At 45.5% G+C, this 19,076-nt stretch overlaps 1 protein-coding gene across 4 annotated transcripts in view; it reads left to right on the forward strand.

Annotated features, from left to right (window-relative positions):
- Positions 1-320: 320 nt before the first annotated feature.
- Positions 321-19,076, forward strand: part of GRK3 (G protein-coupled receptor kinase 3) — a 161,512-nt gene continuing 142,756 nt past the window's right edge. For 3 of the 4 annotated variants that reach the window (XM_083710117.1, XM_083710118.1, XM_083710119.1), the window contains exon 1: positions 321-1,564. In XM_083710117.1, the coding sequence (XP_083566243.1) occupies positions 1,452-1,564 (113 nt within the window). In that variant the 5' untranslated portion in view covers positions 321-1,451. The remainder of the gene's footprint in view (positions 1,565-19,076) is intronic. The other variant, XM_083710120.1, reaches the window with a different exon arrangement.

Genomic DNA, 19,076 nt, shown 5'->3' on the forward strand with positions numbered 1-19,076 from the left:
TGCAGCACCTCCAGTTCAAAAGGAAGGATTAGGCCTCAGCTATGAGGAGAGGCTTTTCTCTTCCCTGGTGGGCTAGGAGATGAACCAGGGGCCCGACTGCTGGCCTAAAGCAGCTTCCTCTTATGCTCCTGGATGAAGCAGAACTTCTAATCGGATTCAGAAGCCCACGGTCCATACTGCGGATCAGCAAATCGCTTCGTGTGAGAAGGGCAGCGCCTCGCAGGAGGCCGCTTGGAGGCAACCACGCGCGGTGCCTGCCGGCAGTCTGCCCCCTCCAGCGCCCCCGCCCCACTATTCCGCAGCGGCTCGGCTTCTTACTGCCGTCCGGAGCGGCGGGGAAATCGATCCAGCGCCGGAGTTTGGAAGGCGCCGCCGCCTCGTCCTTGCAGTCCTTCTCCTCCTCCTGGGCCGGGAGAGGAAGTTCAGCCTCGGCGGGCAGAAGCAGCAGAAGCCCGCAAAGGAGGAGCGGGGGGCGGCGCGCGAAGGCGGCGGCCGCGGCTGCAAGGAAGCTGCGTCGGGGCGTTTGCGCCGGATTGCCCAGCGCCAGCGACCCTTCTTCGCCCCCCCCCCGGGCAATAGGAAAGGAGCCGCTTTGGGGGGCGGCACAGCTCTCTGCGCCCCCGGCGTGCATTGCCCTCTCCGGGCATAGGCTGCTTTTTCCTTCTTTGCAGCGGGCCCCCCCCAGCCGCTCTCCCTCGCTGCCCCTGCCGAAAGAGGGGCGCTGAGGGCGGGGGGAGCAGCTCGGGGGCCTTTCCCATCTTTTGCTCCCTCGCGATGGGAAGGCGGCGGTGGCAGCAGCTGCTTCTTCTTTGAGGGTCTCGGCTTGGCGAGGAGGGGGGGGGGTCCCCGATAGCCTCCCAGGCCACGGGGGGATGGCCCCCCAGGACTAGCAGAACTCCGAGCCCCCTCCCCACCCCAGATATATAGGGTGGGAACTGGCAAGGCTTCGGGGGACCTGGAGGAGGGGAAAGCGGGGCCCAAAGGGGTTTTTCGGGGGGGGGGTTAGGCCGTAAATGGATGGGAGCGGTCTCTCCAGAGCAGGGGAATTTCGTGTGAGAGAGTTGAGGGGGTTCATTTAGAAGAGCCAAGGTGAGGGGGTAGTCTATATATAAAAGGAGGGGCCGGGGGAGGAGTCTGTTGGTCATTTTGTGGGTGATAGGGGGACAGTGTTCATTTTAGCCCCTATTGGGAAATGGGGACATAAAGTGAGGGTATTGGGGGTCAATCATAGGATCCTGGGTTAAGGGGTGTGCCAGTTAGCAGGAGAGAAGGGCTTGCTTACATGGGGGGGTCCTTTGTTTTTAGGGAGGAGGAGGGGCTAGCCAGCTGAGAAGGGGCCCTCCTGGGGAGAGAAGGAGGGACACCCCACCCTCACCTGACAGGTGTTTTTTGCCAAGTGCGGGCCCTGGCCAGAGTCCCAGGCCAAAGGCCCAGGCCTGTGGGCAGCCAAGATGGCGGACCTGGAGGCCGTGTTGGCAGACGTCAGCTACCTCATGGCCATGGAGAAGAGCAAGAGTTCGCCTGCCGCTCGCGCCAGCAAGAAGATCACCCTCCCCGAGCCCAGGTGAGAGTGGCTGGCAGGAGGTGGGGGGGGGGGCTTGCAGTGTGCTCCTCCTCCCCGCCAGTACTTTATTTCATTTATTACTTATTTGCTTCATTTCTGTCCCAACCTTTTCTCTTTCCAAGGAGTTCCACATGGGTGTAAATGGTCCTTGCCCCTCCCCGTTTGATACCCCCATGACAACCTTGTGGGGTGGGCTAGGCTGGCTGGTCTTTCCCAAGTCCTAATCCTTTTTTATCCTGACAGCAACCACCACAATCCTGAGAGGTAGGCCAAGCTGAAAGGCAGTGCCTGGCCCAAGATCACACCCAGAGAGCTTCATGGCTGAGTGGAGGGATTTGAACTCAAACCACTGTGCCACGCAGGCTATCTCCACCACCCCCACCGCCAACACCTGCAGGCCAAAAGCAGGCCAAGGAGGATGAGCCAGGATTAGTACTCCCCATCATCCTTGTTATCATCAATATTATTACTGCATTTCTGTCCCTCCAAGGTCCTTGTCAGACACTAACTCCTGCACCACCCTGGCTCCAATTATGAGTCTCCCCTTCCTATGAATATCTTCTAGAGTCTGCTTCTCCTATCCAGATACCCCTCTCCAATATCCCAGATACAACTCCTCCACCATGACGGCTGACTGAAGGGTCAGCCAGGATAGATCCCTCTTTGCTCTTTCCCAGCACCATACTTTTATAAACCCCTCACCCTTGTCTCCCCCAAATTTCCCCCCAAACCAGCACTCTGTGAGAGTTGGGGTACAGTGAATGTGAACCAAATGAAGGATTGCAATCCACCCCCCTTTTTCTTTTGCATGTGGTCCGCTTTGATTCCCTTCAGGAGGTGGAAGCCGCTTCAGGTCTTTGCATTCCCCTGACCCTGGCCTTTGACTGCTCTTAAGTTATGTTTGATTTATTTATTACATTTTATATCCTAACTTTCCCCCTGTGGAACTCAAGGTGGCATGCATGGTTCTCCCTTCCTCATTTCATTTAATCCCTACTACAACTCTGAAGTAGGTTAGGCTGAGAGGTAGTGACTGGCCAAAGGCCACCCAGTGAGCTTGGTGGCTGTGTGAGGATTCGAACCCTTGTCTCCCAAGGTCAGAATCTAACACCTTTAAGCATTACATGACACTGGTGCTTAAATCACAGTCACAAGACCATCCAAGAGCATAACCCAAGAGGGTCTGAGCATATCTGGTTTGACTGCACTGGCTACTACTGATTAGTTTGGGGACTGGCTTTTGACCTATAAAGCCTTAAGTGACTCAAGATCCTGCTACTTCAAGGACCGCCTTTACCCACATGAACCAACGTGAACTCTGCCCTTCCTTGTGGTCTTTGTGAGGGAGGCAGAGAGGATGTCAACATGAGAGTGGGCCTTTTCAGAGGGGGTTCCCTGTTGGCAGAATGCTCTCCCCAGGCAAGCACAATTTTAGGTGCCAGGCAAAACCACCCTTATTTAGGCTTCTGGTTTTTAATTGCAAGGGTAGTTAGTTATGCCAATGGCCTTTGCTTAGCCACTGAGGATGACCTTTAGGTGAAGTGGGGATGGTCTGTTCATTTTAAATTTATTGTCAGATGTTTGCTGCTCTTTTCATCTAATGCCTTTGTCATTTTATTTTTTTCCTTCTTAAGTAGCTTTGAGGTACATGAGTCCAAAAATGTGAAAAATAAATAGAATAAATAAAAAAGTTTATAATGACCCCCCTCCTCTACATAAAAGGATTACCACCCCCACCCTGGCAAGTTGTTCCAATGATGCTTCTTTGGCTTCAGTTGTCCTTCATCCTACTACTCTTTTTACTATTATTAAAATTAAAATGATACTGTTATTAAGTGACCATAGTAAACCTCCACTTATGGTTGGTGGATGTTTTGTGTCCTTTGTTGGTGCCCACAACCAGACACCTGGGTCATATAAATAATCAAATTGATCCTTTCCATGTCAGACCCTTCCCCTGACCCCCTCAACTTAAAGTTTGACAAAGAAATTATGAAAATAGCTGGGCTTTTGCAAGGCTTTTCAGAACTGCTGTCCCTGGTAGCAACTGTCTTTCTCCAGTGTCACCAAAGTCAGCGTAAACGTTGGCAAGCACCTTTGCTGCAGCGCTTTAGTGGGAATTCACATCTTGGTCTTCTTCCTCTACCTGCTACTCTTAGCTACCTTGGTACCATTCTCCTTGGCCTCCAGTTGTCTAAAATCTTGAGTGGCCAAGGTTTTTCCCCTGCCCCCCAAAGTCCCCTTAGAGATGGGACACCCAGACATCTTATTCTGTTTCATGGGAGCTGATGTAAATATACAAAGGTGCCATTGGCCCATTTATGCCCAGCTTTCTCTGCTCTGACCAGTGGCGGCTCTTAAAGGCTTCAGGACTTTCCCAGGTTTGTGCATCCCCCTTCCTTCCTCCTTTTAGCTAGAGATGTCAGGGCTTGAACCCAGAACCATTTACATGTAAACCTGATGCTCTACCACTGAACTGTGTTGGTCCTTTTCATTGGGCTGCTACTTCTTCCTGGAATGGTCCTCCCTGTGATTGGATGGGGAACCAAAAGCCTCCTCTCTGCTTCCAGGGATTTAAAAGCCTCCCTCCCTCCCTATTTTCATCCAGCTACTCTTATCCCTTTGGGAGATATTTCTGTCACTGATCCCCCCCCCCCGCCCCTCCTGAGCTCATCAACCTTGATGGTGTAGTGGTTAAGAGCGGTAGACTTGTAATCTGGTGTACCGGGTTTGCGTCTCCGCTCCTCCACACGCAGCTGCTGGGTGAATTTGGGCTAGTCACATTTCTCAGAAGTCTCTCAGCCCCAGTCACCTCACTGAGTGTTTGTTGTGGGGAGGAAGGGAAAGGAGAATGTTAGCTGCTTACTCCTTCAGGTTGTGATAAAGCGGGATATCAAATCCAAACTCTTCTTCTATTAGCACCTCTGTGTCTTCTGCTACAAATCACTATCCCAGCCATGTGGGATGTTCTGCACCCTCATTTGACTCCATGTCAAAGGACAGGTACAACAAACACTTTCCTGATTGCTGTTTGGAAAAAGTACAGGCAAAAAGGGGAGTGGGAGTGGTAATTGGGAGTTTTGTATATGCCCACATCAGACCACCTATCTTAGTATTGTCTGCACTGACTGGCAGCAGTTTTCCAGGGTTCCAGGCAGCTGTCAGGGATTGAACTTGGGACCTTTTTTTATACAAAGCAGAAACTGCCCTTGCCCATGGACTTGCGTTGGAAGGCTTCAAATTGCCCAAGACATGGACTTCAGAATTTGGGAATCCTAAAAGGACATGTGGACTGTGAGATTGAAATGTTTCTGATCAAATGAGGAAGTGTGTTGTGAGGGAAAACATTCTTTCCCAGGAAGAGACCATATTTCTCCAGTTATCTTTAGACAGGGTGCTGAACCAGCAATAATACTGGCTTCCTGCAGCTCCGTATCTCCATGTGCTTGACTTCCATGGAGCCCTTCGTGGTCAAAGTTCCTGTTTTCTACCTTGTTTTTTGGCCTTGTTCGTGCAAGTCTGGGTTGCCTTGTAAGGGGGAAAGAGCTCATCCTTTTTGGGATAAATGTAGATGCATTTCTCTCTTGAAAGGTAAAGGGACCCCTGACCATTAGGTCCAGTCGTGGCCGACTCTGGGGTTATGGCGCTCATCTCGCTTTATTGGCCGAGGGAGCTGGCGTACAGCTTCCGGGTCATGTGGCCAGCATGACTAAGCTGCTTCTGGCGAACCAGAGCAGCGCACTGAAACGCCGTTTACCTTCCCGCTGGAGCGGTACCTATTATGTCATTACAGAGGAGGCAGGTTTAGTTGTTGTCTGAGGACTATCCCTGCCTCCGGGTCTGGTCCTGACCGGATGGATACTAGAATCAGCAAGGGATACCCACATGACCTGAAAGTGTTGCTGTGCAATGCCAGGTCAATGATTCATAAGACCACTGCCATCCATGACTTGATCATGGATGGAGGACTTGACCCGGCATGTGTAACAGAGACTTGGTTGGATGAACCAGATGGGCCTGTCCTTGCCGCTGCTTGTCCACCAGGTTTCTCTTACGCACAGCAAGCCAGGTCATGTGGGCGGGGAGGGGGGGTTGCAGTGATTTTTAGGAAGTCATTAGTTTGCACCAGGCGTCCTATTGGGAAGACCCAGTTTTCCGAGTGCATGTTCTGGAAGTTGGGCAATAGGGGCAGTACAGGATTCCTTTTGGTGTACCGACCTCCCCGCTGCACCAAGGATTCCCTGCCCGAGCTGCTTCAGGTCGTGGCAGATGTTCTCCTGGAGACACCTAGCTTGGTTGTCCTAGGGGATTTTAACATCCATGCCGACACGACCTTACAAGGGGCCGCTTGGGACTTCGTGGAAAGCATGGCCTCCATGGGGCTGTACCTGAATAAGTCTGGCCCAACGCATAGCCGCGGACATGCCTTGGACCTGGTGTTTACCTCTATGGATGTTGGTGATCTGACACTAAGTAAAAGCGAAACGAAATAAGTGCCATGGTCAGATCACTTCCTGGTGCAACTGGACTTCTCTGCAACCCATCCCCTCTGCAGGGAGGTGGGACTGATTCGGATGGTCCGCCCCCGCCACTTAATGGATCCAAATGGTTTCCAGAGAGTGGTAGGGGATGCTTTACCCCATGTTGATGGCCTTTCAGCCGATTCCCTGGTGGCCTGCTGGAATGCGGAGTTAACCAGGGCTATTGACTGTTTGGATCCGAAGCGCCCTCTCCGATTGCATGGAGCCCGTGGAGCCCGTAACACTGGTCTTGAAAGACCTACATTGGCTCCCAGTACGTTTCCGAGCACAATTCAAAGAGTTGGTGCTGACCTTTAAAGCCCTAAACGGCCTCGGTCCGGTATATCTGAAGGAGCGTCTCCTCCCCCATCGTTCTGCCCAGCTTCGAGGGCCTTCTGACGGTTCCCTCACTGCGAGAGGCCAAGTTACAGGGAACCAGGCAGAGGGCCTTCTCGGTAGTGGCGCCCACCCTGTGGAACGCCCTCCCATCAGATGTCAAAGCGATAAACATCTACCTGACATTCAGAAGACATCTGAAGGCAGCCCTGTTCAGGGAAGTTTTTAATATGTGACATTTTAGTGTATTTTTCATCTTTGTTGGAAGCCGCCCAGAGTGGCTGGGGAAACCCAGCCAGATGGGCGGGGTACAAATAATAAATTATTATTATTATTATTATTATTATTATTATTATTATTATTAATTATCTACTTGCACTTTGATGTGCTTTCGAACTGCTAGGTTGGCAAGAGCAGGGACCGAGCAACGGGAGCTCAACCCGTTGCGGGGATTCGAACCACTAACCTTCTGATCGGCAAGTCCTAGGCTCTGTGGTTTAACCCACAGCGCCACCTGCCTCCCATTTGTCTCTTAGAGGACACGTAAATGTTCCCTCCCTGAACTGATGGTGAATGATGTTCCTGCTCCTGTTTTTTAGGCTAGCCAGGAGATCAAGAACTGGTGTATAGCTAGAGGGAGGAAATCTCTCCTCGCCCCTTTAAGGTGGGCACTGTTGGGGTCATTTCACATGGTTTTATGTGCACCATCAGTGTGTGTACATTTACATTTGCAGCAGGAGGCCGGTCCATTGTCCCTCAGACCTTGTGGGGGGCTGGACTATATTTTTTCTTTTTGGGGGGGAAATGAACAAATTCCTATGCCCCACAAATAACTCAGAGATGCATTTTAAATAAAAGCACACATTCTACTCATGTAAAACATGCTGATTCCTGGACCATCCACAGGCCAGATTTAGAAGGCGATTTGGCTGGATCTGGCCCCCGGGCCTTAGTTTGCCTACCCATGTACTAGACAGGCAGGGCTGAGTCTTACGCATGCACTGAATGTCAATGCTTCTGGCCTAGGTGGTTGTGGAGGGATGCGGTGCTTGTCTGCTCAGAAAGAGAGAGAGATGACTGTGCTGATGCAATCCTAGACTGATACCCAGACAAGAAAGAAACACCCCCATGTGATACTTGCTGTTGAAAGGGATGGAACAGCTGCAGTGTGATTTAGATCAAGTGCTGAGCAGCACTGGAGGTTTTTCCTTTTCTTTCAGGAGAACATTTTTTTTCCTTTTTTTAGAAAGAGTATGAGGCAAGGAGAAAAAGGTCTACTCTCCTGTCCTTCAAAGTTAGGGTTGGTTCCCAAGTGTAGCATATAGGTTTTTTAAAATCCTGACATTGGTGTTTTCTGCAAAAGAATCTAGTGAAGAAGCAACATTAAGATGATGTTGGTGCAAACAAATGGATTGGCCTTGTAGGTGCTCTTGTCAGCTCCAGTCTGGTTGGCTGGCGTGGCAGGGAACAGGGCAAGGAGAGAGCAGTTTTAAGTGTGTGTGTGTGTGTATTTATGTTTGTGAGCCAGGTAGCTCCCTGCTCAATACAAAATATTCCTGAGTGGTAACTGCTGAGTGATTAGGGGCAGGCACACCTGCAGTGATCCCCTCCTGCCCTCAAATCACGTAGCTCAGGATGTGTTTAAATCAAATTCTTTAGCTTAAACATAGATTTCAAAGCAACGAAGTCTATTTGGTTTTTATGTATGTTAGCTCCACTGCTTGTAGGATCAAAGAGGTGAGAGCAGGCTTTCCTAATTAGATTACAGGTAACAATCTTTGTCCTAGGAAATGGCTGAGAGCTTAGGTGTCCTGAATCCTTCAGAGCACAACAAATGGCAAATGACAACAGGATGATGAGAACCCCAGGTGTTTCCTTCCATGTCTCACCTGATGTTTAATATGCTGGCAGTGAGCTTTTGAGTCATACAGATCTCTTAAAACCAAGGAAAACAGAAATTTTCAGATGTGCACTCCCAGGACAGTTGCCTGGATGTTCACTCCTGCACAAACCTGAGAAAAATGAATGGCTCAAATGGCAGAGCTCATGCTTTGCGTGTCCCAGGTTCAATCCCTGGCAACATCTCCAGGTAAGGTTGAGAAACTATCCTTGCCTGAAACCCTCGAGAGCTGCTGCTGGCCAGTGAAGGTAATACTGAGCCAGCTGCTTTAATGGTCTGACTTGGGATTGGTGAGGCAGATTCTGATGGGATCAGAAGTTGCACTCACTTCAGTGGGACTTGTGCAAGGAGCTTGGGGGGGGGGGGGTTCTTTTGCCTCCTAACTTTTGCTGTTCAGCAGCCAACCTCTGTCCCACCATTGCCATTGACTTTGTGTGTCTCAGTGACTGTTAGCCGTGGAGTTGGCCATCTTTCCTCATGATCAGTCTTCATGTGCACATGTAGGGGATTTTCTTGAAATGCTGGCAGCCATGAAGGCAGCCTGTGCATGAGGTAGGTGACATGGTCCTCATACTGAGCTACTGCAGTAGTAAATTTAAACATCTTGTAATTGGCCACTCACCCTGGGCTTAGCAACAGTTCCCAGCAACTTAATTCAATCTGCCATTTATCCATCTTGTCTCACACAGGGTTCATTGGTAGGTTTTGCTTCACTTGTGTCCTTCTGGAAGAATTTAGTTAGATGGGAGGGCCTGCAGCTCAGGGCTAGAGTGCCTAAGGTTGCAAATCTCAGCCTGGCCCTGTGCTGGGATGTTTCTGCTAGCCAGGATTGTCTGCAGTGAGCTAGATGTCAGACATGGATTAAACAAGATGGAGGAGGGCCCACAGCCCAGTGTTAAAGCATCCCACTTGCATGCAAAAGGTTCCTGGTTCAATTAAGGGGGGGAAAGGAGCAGGGCACAGGCGATTGAAAAAGGAGCTGAATTTTTTCTATAGGTTGTAACAATTGTAATTGATACGGTAATTGTATTTGAGTAAGATGGCAACCAAGGAGCAGACAACACCAATGATGACTAGGAGGGCCTCGGTTAAAGAGTCCCACTCTGAATTATTTGATATGATTTCTGAGATGAATTCAGATTTGGCCAAGGAGATAACACAGCACTCAGACGAATTAGCAGATAACTTACTAGCCCAAATTGATAAAAATACAGAAATGGTGACACAATTTTCAAGTACAGCAGTACCTCGGGTTAAGAAATTAATTCGTTCTGGAGGTCTGTTCTTAACCTGAAACTGTTCTTAACCTGAGGTACCACTTTAGCTAATGGGGCCTACCGCTGCCACTGCGCCACCGCTGCACGATTTCTGTTCTCATCCTGAAGCAAAGTTCTTGACCCGAGGTACTATTTTTGGGTTAGCGCAGTCTGTAACCTGAAGCGTCTGTAACCTGAAGCGTCTGTAACCCGAGGTACTGCTTGACTCACCGACTAAGAAAACAGAAGCGTTTGATGTCTCTCTGAAAGGCTTGGAGGAAAAATCAGGGAAACTGGAGACTGAAACCAAAGATTTAAAAAACTTTCAGGAACCGCCAAAGGAGGATGTGTCCTGGCAGACAGGAGTCATTTGCGGATTCTCTAGCGGTCCTTGAAATGAAACAGAACAGTCCCTGAGGAGGGTGAAAATGACCTGAAAGAATTCCTTGCATTGCTCCTTTAAGAAGGCCTTCTTGTCTCTCCTTGCATTTTTTTGGAAATCTGCAGTCAATTTCCTCTATCTTTCACGATCTCCCTCGCATTTTGCTTGCCTTCTCCCCCCCCCCCCCATTTGTAAGGCCTAGTTGGACAGCCACTTTGCTTTCTTGCATTTCTTTTTCATTGGGATGGTTTTAGTTGCTGCCTCCTGTATAATGTTGTGAGCCTCCATTCATAGTTCTTCAGGCACTCTGCCCAGCAAATCTAAATCCTTAAGACTGTTCCTCACTTCCACGGTGTATTCATAAGGGATTTAATTTAGATTGTATCTTACCGGCCCAGTGGTTTTTCCTACTTTCTTCAGTTTAAGCTTGAATTTTGCTATAAGAAGCTGATGATCTGAGCCACAGTCAGCTTCAGGTCTTGTTTTTGCTGACTGTATAGAGCTTCTCCGTCTTTGGCTGCAGAGAATATAATAAATCTGATTTCGATGCTGCCCATCTGGTGATGTCCACGTGTAGAGTCGTCTCTTGTGTTGTTGGAAAAGAGTGTTTGTGATGACCAGCTTGTTCTCTTGGCAGAACTCTATTAGCCTTTGCCCTGCTTCGTTTTGAACTCCAAGGCCAAATTTGCCAGTTGTTCCTTTTATCTCTTGATTCCCTACTTTAGCATTCCAATCCCTTATAATGAGAATAACATCCTTCTTTGGTGTCATTTCTATATAAGGTGTTGTAAGTCTTCATAGAATTGGTCAATTTCAGTTTCTTCAGCACCAGTAGTTGGTGCATAAACTTGGATTACTGTGATGTTAAACGGTCTGCCTTGGATTCGTATCAAGATCATTCTATCGTTTTTGAGATTACATCCCATTACAGCTCTCGCCACTCTTTTGTTGACTATCCTTTTACAGGATTCTTGCCCACAGTAGTAGATATGATGGTCATCCGAACTGATTTTGCCCATTCCCGTCCATTTTAGTTCACTGATGCCCAGGATATCAATATTTATTCTTGCCATCTCATTTTTTGACCACATCCAACTTACCCAGGTTCATGGATCTTACATTTTAGGTTCCTAAGTAATATTTTTCTTTACAGCATTTGACTTTCCTTTCTTCAGCACCAGTAGTTGGTGCATAAACTTGGATTACTGTGATTTTAAAAGGTCTGCCTTGATACTGGTGATTAAAATGAACGTATTGCCAAAAATGTTATTTCTATTTCAGTCAGTCCCAGTGATAAGCAATATGAGATGCTTCAAAGAATGGCAGAAAGATATCGCGAGATTTATCTGGAAATGGAGGATACTGAGAATAAAATATAAACTCCTTATTTATGTTGAAGATAGAGGAAATTTCTCCCTACCAGATTTATATTATGAAGTATCTTGTATATGTTGGATTCGGGATTAAATTAGAAAACACGGACCTTCTAGATTTGGAAGGGCATGACAATAGATTTGGTTGGCATGTGTATTTATGGTATAATAAAGCCAAAGTCCACAAAGGATTCCAGAACTACATAATAAGAAATGCAATTTTAAAAGTATGGGAGAGATGCAAGGATTTACTAGAACAAAAGACACCATGGTGGATCTCACTGACAGAAGTAATATCAGTAAAAAAAGTGAACATGAGCTGTTAACAGAAGTGGATAATCAATTAAAGTTGAAAGATTTTGAGGAAATCAGCGAGAAAGTAATAGATTGGTTACAATACTTTCAACAAAATGAAACCTTTAAAAATGATAAAAAGAAAGGATTTAGTTACACCATATCAAGATTTCAAAGAGAAATAGTGGAGGATAATATAAAATTATTGTCAAAAATTCCCATTGCTGTTGGAATGGGAAACAAAAGACAAAGAGGTTAAGTGTGTAATGATAAAGTGGGCAAAGGATCTGGGACATAACATACAAATGAATGATTGGGAAAAACTTTGGAAGGTGGATCTCAAATTTACTGCATGTACCACACTGAAAGAGAACTATATGAAAATGATGTTTCGGTGGTACTGTATATAACACTGGTAAAACTTGCTAAATAAATGCTGGAAATGCAGAGAAAAAGAGGGTACATTTTATCATATGTGGTGGGAATTCAAGGTTATTAAAAGCTTCTGGGAAATGATATATAATGAATTGAAAAAAATGTTTAAACTAACCTTTGCAAAGAAACCAGAAATAGGAACAGTAATTCCCAAGGAACTGAAGAAATTACTTATGTACGCCACAACAGCAGCCCGGCTCCTGTTGGCCCAAAGATGGAAAGAATAACAGTTGCCAACAATAGAAGAATGGCAAATAAAACTTATGGACTATGCAGAAATAGCAAAACTGACGGCAAAATTCAGAGACTCTGACAATGAGAAGTTTAAAAAAGAATGGGGGAAATTTATTGTGTACATGCAGAAATACTGTAAAGTTGCTACATTGGCAGGTTTAGATTAAGCACTTGTAAGTCGTAAATAATTAGATAATGTAAAGGTGTAACAAGTGGATAAAAATGATAACAAAATGCAGAGAATGATGTAAGATGTAAAGAACCAGTAGAAGGGGGTGGAAGGAAGTCTTGAGGTTTTAATAACCTCAAAAGAAGGTTTGTAAAATAGTAGAATTTTTTATTAGAAGTATAAATGTTAATGGTGGTTTGATTTTTGTATCCTTATTTTATTGATTATTATTTTTGGAAAAAATAATAAGTTATTTACAAAAGAAAGAAAGAAAGAAAGAAAGAGGTGCCTCCTTTGAAGAGTCACTGCCCATCAGTATTAAGCCATAGGGACAAGTGTTTTGTCTTGGTTATCAGAGAGCTTTATGTGCCCAAGAGACTTGTACCTTAGCCTTGTTTGAGATCTGAGCCTAACCATTTTTCAATAATCCTTAGTAGAAATAAAATAGTTTTTAAAGCAGAGAATCATTTTCTGTTTTAGACAGCTGGATGGCTCCATTAAAAAGTTTGTCTCCCCCGTTCCAAGTTGTTGCTGGTATATTTGTCTCCCTAACTCTGAGCAGGACAGGATGGTGCACATTTGACTATCCTGTGTTGTGTTTCCAGGGTGAAAGCATGTGACCTTTGTAGGTCTGTCCAGGGGGGATCACAGCTGAATCCAGATTAGCCCTCAAGTGTAGCCTATGCTAGCTGTTTGGTTGAAGGAAACTGATCTCTGTACAACATGATGTTGGGTTGGGTTGTTCCTTTAAACCAAGAGGCGGCAAATTGTGTAGCTGTTTATCTGGAGCAGGTGACTAGCGACTGTGCTTTGTTCCAGTTACATTATCACTTGAAAGAAATACACCAAGTGCAGTTTGGTTGCTCCTTCATGGTTTGTCAGCTGTCTAAAGCTACGGCACCTGCCTTCCATAGGAAAGTTGGGTCCTAAAGGAAGGAGAGGACTTGATGGAATGGAAATTTTGAAGCTCCTTTCTTGTTTTATTGTGGCATGACTGAACTGTTGGCTCAACTGACCCCTACACACACAAATCTTTTTTGTGCTGTGGCCTTTGTAGCATGAAAGGCAAACATGAGTAGTTTATTGGCCGTGCTTAGGGGAGTTGCAGAAGGTTGATTTCAAGGCTGTTTACTAATGTATCATCAAACCTTTTATTGGCATCACATACAAACATCCATAGCAAATCAATACAGAATTACCACCTTCCCAGTGGCACAAAACATTTGTCAAATGAAAGAGGCAAAGCAGTCTAACATTACATCTCTAGGTCTCCAGGGAGATCAGACGTCTGCAATGTGTTTCAATGACAAAAAAACAGATAAAGATATTTAGCCACTAACTTGGTGAGCTCCTGATTATTCCCCAATAATAGAAAATATATGACCTCTGACTCTGGTTTCCATTTGGGGATGCAGAGTTATTCTAGGAACTGCTGGTGGAGATCCACATATAGTTTACATTTAAGAACCATATGTGTAAGAGTTTCCACCTGATGGACTTCACATGGGCAAATTCTTTCTCCTTCCACCATTCCCGAAAATGGGAAAAGCTTCCCCATAGGAGGTTTGAAGGATCTTCTGCAGGTTTTTTCTTAAGCTTCTTCGGTCCAGTCCCATGTCTGTTTATTGTCCAAATCTGTTCATTCTGTTCAGATTTCCCTGGCCTGAACCCTGCCTGCTCTGGACCTATGATGTTATTCTCATCAAGCCAAGTAGTTAGTTTATTTAACAGATGTTTAGCATACAATTTCCCCATGTTTGACAGTAGACTAATTGGCCGATAATTTAATGACAGCTTTTTGTCACTCTTTTTAAAGATTGGGATAATTATAGATTGCTGCCATGAGTTAGGTATGATACCAGATCTATCTATCATAGTGAATAGTTCCGCTAGTATCAGAGCCCACCACTCTGGCTTGGCATTGATCAGTTCAGATGGAATAGCATCAGGGCCGGCAGCCTTTCCTGCTTTCATCTGGTCAGTTAAAGTTATAACTTCAGTGATGGAGACAGGGGGCCACTCATCCGTGGAAGTAAAAGTGGCACGGTCATGACTATCTGGTAGAATACAGTCATCAAAGAAAACCGCCTTAAAATGCTCTACCCATGACAAAGATGGAATCAATGTCAGCGAATCATCCTGTGTCTGTGGGGAGACTGCTACAGCCTTCCAAAATTTCTTATGATCTTTCATTAGGATGGCTGAGAGTAGCGTATCCCACCATGCCTGATTATATCTTATACTGCTGAGCTGGATAGTTTCCCTAAGTTGTTGAGATCTGGAGAAGTAAATGTCGGGCTGGAGAGCTGCCCGTCTCTCTGAACTCCCTATAGATTCTCCTAACCTCAGTTTTAATTGCTATGGTTTCTTTGTCAGTCCAATCGCGAATCCCCCTCTTCTTAGGTGGCCTGTACGAGTGTAAATGGGACAGTTCAGTTGTTAAAGTGTCAATAAGTTCTTCAAACCGAGAGACTCCAACAACATGGAAAGTTCACCTTTCCTTGTGTGTTGGAGACTCGGTTCCTCAATGGAAAGACAAGTTTGCAATGTAGAGGGAGATGGTCATTGAGCATAGGATCACCTATGTAGAACTCAGCCACATAGGGCATCAAATTAGTGGGTATCAGAATATAGTCCACCACACTATTTCCCTGCAGGGAGATATAGGTAAAATTCCCAGAGCCTTCCCAGTCAGTTAGCCCATTGAGCCACGTCAGGGCCCTGGTGGTGGTCAGCTTGGTGAGTCACAGACCAGCCAGACTGATTACTGGATCCTGGGATCTACGTTCCCAAAAACAGAAGTCTGGGAGAACAGAGGTATCCAAGATTTCCCATGCTTTTGTATACACTTCTTACCCTTGGCCTAGGCGGGCATTAAAGTCTCCAGTCAATGTAATAGGTAGGTCAGGGCAGATGAAGTCCAGATTCTTGAGCACATGTGCAATAAATTCCCATTGAAGGTTCTTGGCTGTGACAGTAGGAGTGGAGGGATATACACATTGATCAGTAACATTTCCTGGCATACTAGCTCTATCTTTGTTACTAGTAATATACAGCTAGCATTTGCACAGCTGTCAACTTTTCTCTTTTCTTGCAAGGAATCCTATTCGGAATAAGGGAATTTCCCTTAAAAAAAGGGAAACATTGACAGCTATGCATTTGTCGACAGGATGTGTTCACTTTTTATATGGGGAGCCACCAGGGTTAACAATCCACCCGAAGGCCTACCTTTCTTGTGGCTTTTGGTTGCTGGAACTGAAAAGGCATTAAAACCTGCAAGTTTGATGTGACGTAATGACCAGATTTCTTGTAAACAGACTACAGTGGTACCTCGGGTTACAGACGCTTCAGGTTACAGACTCTGCTAACCCAAGATGCATTGTTCATTGGTAGTAGAAATTCTGAAACTTTCTTGGGGGAAGTGTGAACAGGGGCGCAGGAGGATTCTGGTGATAAATCAAAAACTAAGAGGCAGAGTTGACTCTTATTAGAGGAGGTGAGAAATCACCATTTAGCAATTTCAAATTGAGCCAGCAGAGTTTAGGAAGTACCCACCCTGTATAGCAACCTGTATCAGATCTCCAGAAGTTCCTCCCTCTCTCCAGAGAACTGGTCCAGGAAGATTCCATGGTCAAGGGCACCACCCCAAAGGCATCAGCTGGGGTCATGGGTCTTGGTGAGAGACTTCCATATTCAGGGCTTGACAGATTACAACACAACACGTAGCACCCTGGTCCTCCCCCCCACCCCTGCCATCCCTTGGGTTGTGGGTGGAATGCCAGGGGACAAACCATTCAGAAGAACTTCCTGAGAGTAAGAGCCGTTTGACAGTGGAACGATCTCTCTCAGTAGGCAGTAGACTCTCCTTCCTTGGAGGTTTTGAAATGAAGGATGGGTGGTCATCTGTCAGGGATATTCTTGAGTTGTGATTCCTGCATTGCAGGGGTTGCACTAGATGACCCTTGAGGGCACATTCTGACTCTACAGTTCTGTGATTTCATGATTCCTTCTGAATGACTTGTCCTGGATTTGATTTTAGTTAAGCTAGCTAATTTGCATAAGTTAATTTGTTTTAGGGGGAGTGAGACAGGCCTGCCCAGGAGTGAGCCCCAGCCAACACTAGGGTAGAGGCATTGGGACATCCAATCTCAGTGATCATGGGCAGGAGGAGGAGTTACACTAAAACTAGACCACGTCATTACCAAGTAGGCCAGTTTAGTCATTGTCTTAAGGCTGTCCCTGCCTCCAGGTCTGGTCCTGACCAGAAGGATGCAGGTATCAACAAGGCCTACAGGACCTCAAGGTGGTGCTGTGTAATACCAGGTAAATGACCAGTAAGACCAGTGCCATCCATAACCTGATTGTGGATAGTAGAATTGACCAGGCATGTATAACAGATACTTGGATGGTCATGGCAGGTGGGCCTATTCTTGCTGCTGCTTGTCTGCCAGGCTGCTCTTATGCACAGCAACCCGGGTCAAGTGGGCAGGGAGAGAGGGTTGCAGGGATTTTTAGGAAGTCATTACATTTCTATATTTTTATATAGTGCCAGTAACTGATTTTTGCAGTGCCATTCATTGGTACAAGGTGCCATTTATATTTGACATACTGAAATATATTATCATATAACGATAATATATTTAATGTTAATGACTTCTTTTTTCTACGTATGCATATAGTTTTGTTTATCAAGCTGTGTTTTAGTCACCAAAACAGTTATTAAGTGTTAGACCTATTAGAAGCATTAAATGCATTAAATGAATATTCTCCTATTTTAAATGAAAATTATCTAATATTCTCATTAATTGAGAATATTCTCGAGAATGTTCTCCAAAAGATTATTCTCAAGAATTTAACATCAATAGTGTGAGCCTCTTTTCCACAGACACAGCCTCCATCACGTTCTCCTGGGGCACCTCATGATCTCAGGCTTAAGCACTTAAGAGCTCTTCTGCGCTGACTCTTTGCTGTTTTAAAGAAGAGTAGATATATTAATTGACTCTCTCATGCATTATGAATGAGGACGGGGCACAACTTGTTGATCAGAGGATGGTTTGGAGGAAAACAAGAACAGTCACAGGCTTTGAAAGATGGGAGAGTTTGCCTGGTCAGTGAGAACGGAAGGTGAACACTTTCAAAATATATAAATCTGCAGGGCAGGCCTTCTTGGTTTAAAATTGCTGGTGTTTGGGATAGGAGCTACAGCTGTTGGGTTCCTGTCAACCTTTAACCTGTGGTTAAAGGGTTGCTTAAAAAAAAGAAAGAAAAGTCACTCGCCCCACTCCTTCTCTTCCAGAATCTCTGGAAAGCTGTTGCTAGCAGTGTTGACATTACTTATTTTCACTTCAAAATAATGAATGAACTTTATGAGACTAATTACCTAAAATGAGAGTTTTGGAAGGCCTTTCCCAGAGAAATGCTTTCAGCTATGAGTATAGAGCATTTTATAGGTGGACACATTTACAAAAGGCTCAGCAATTTCTTCTTGTTTCAAAGAAACTGGCTTGTTTCTGGTATGAACTGGATGTGTTGAACTGGATGGCCTTTGGTGTATCTAGCTTGGAGGTTGTGTTGGAGGTTGCGCTATGAGCAGGCATTGTCAATAATAATAATAATTTATTATTTGTACCCCGCCCATCTGGCTGGGTTTCCCCAGCCACTCTGGGCGGCTTCCAACAAAGATGAAAAATACACTAAAATATCACAGATTAAAAACTTCCCTGAACAGGGCTGCCTTAAGATGTCTTCTGAATGTCAGGTAGTTATTTATTGCTTTGACATCTGATGGGAGGGCGTTCCACAGGGCAGGCGCCACTACCGAGAAGGAGGTGGAGCCAGACTTACAAACCATCTCTTGCCTGATCATCTGTTTAGGCAACCAGCTCGGAAGCATGTGTAAACAGAAAGAGACCTGGTTCCTTTGACATGCTACTAATAAGTGACCAAAGGAATACCTGGGTAAACAACCTGAATAAAATGTTTTGTGATCCGGTTATACTTTTGTGATGCTAATTTGCAAGGCAGGGCACCAGTGCCAACTTGCACCTCACTCATTAAAAGCCTGGCACACCTAACCCCAATGTGCTTTATTTGTCCTGATGCACAGAGCACAGCAGATGCCAAAATAACTGCAGTCACAAGGTGACAGAAGAAAGTGGATGTTGCTCAAAAGAAAGGGCAGGAAGCTTGTAAAGCGACACTCATTTCCAGCTGCTGGGGTTCTTTGGGTGGAAAATCGCTTCTCCCCTCCTGCCCCCCCCTTTTGGGATGCCTTCCTTTTTTTTTTTGCCAATACATTTTTATTCAAGTTGTGCAAAAACAAAAAATATAACAATATAAATACATATAAAAACTAGAAATAAGCATAAACATACCAATAGCTATATCAGTATACATATAAGTATAAATATAATTCATTTACACAATTTATTATTTCCCTTCCCCAAACTATACAAAAAAAATCATAAAAGAAAATCATAATGTTTTAGGCTCTACCGAGCCTTGGACTCCCCTCCACCCTTTTGGTAAGTGTCAAATAAATTCCGCAATCACGTATTTGATTTTTAATCTTAGAACCAATCGCTGTTAGAATTATTCTAACCCCGCCAGTTCA

The sequence above is a fragment of the Podarcis gaigeae genome, assembly GCF_964106915.1.
Source record: "Podarcis gaigeae genome assembly, chromosome: 13".
Classification (NCBI taxonomy): Eukaryota; Metazoa; Chordata; class Lepidosauria; order Squamata; family Lacertidae; genus Podarcis; species Podarcis gaigeae.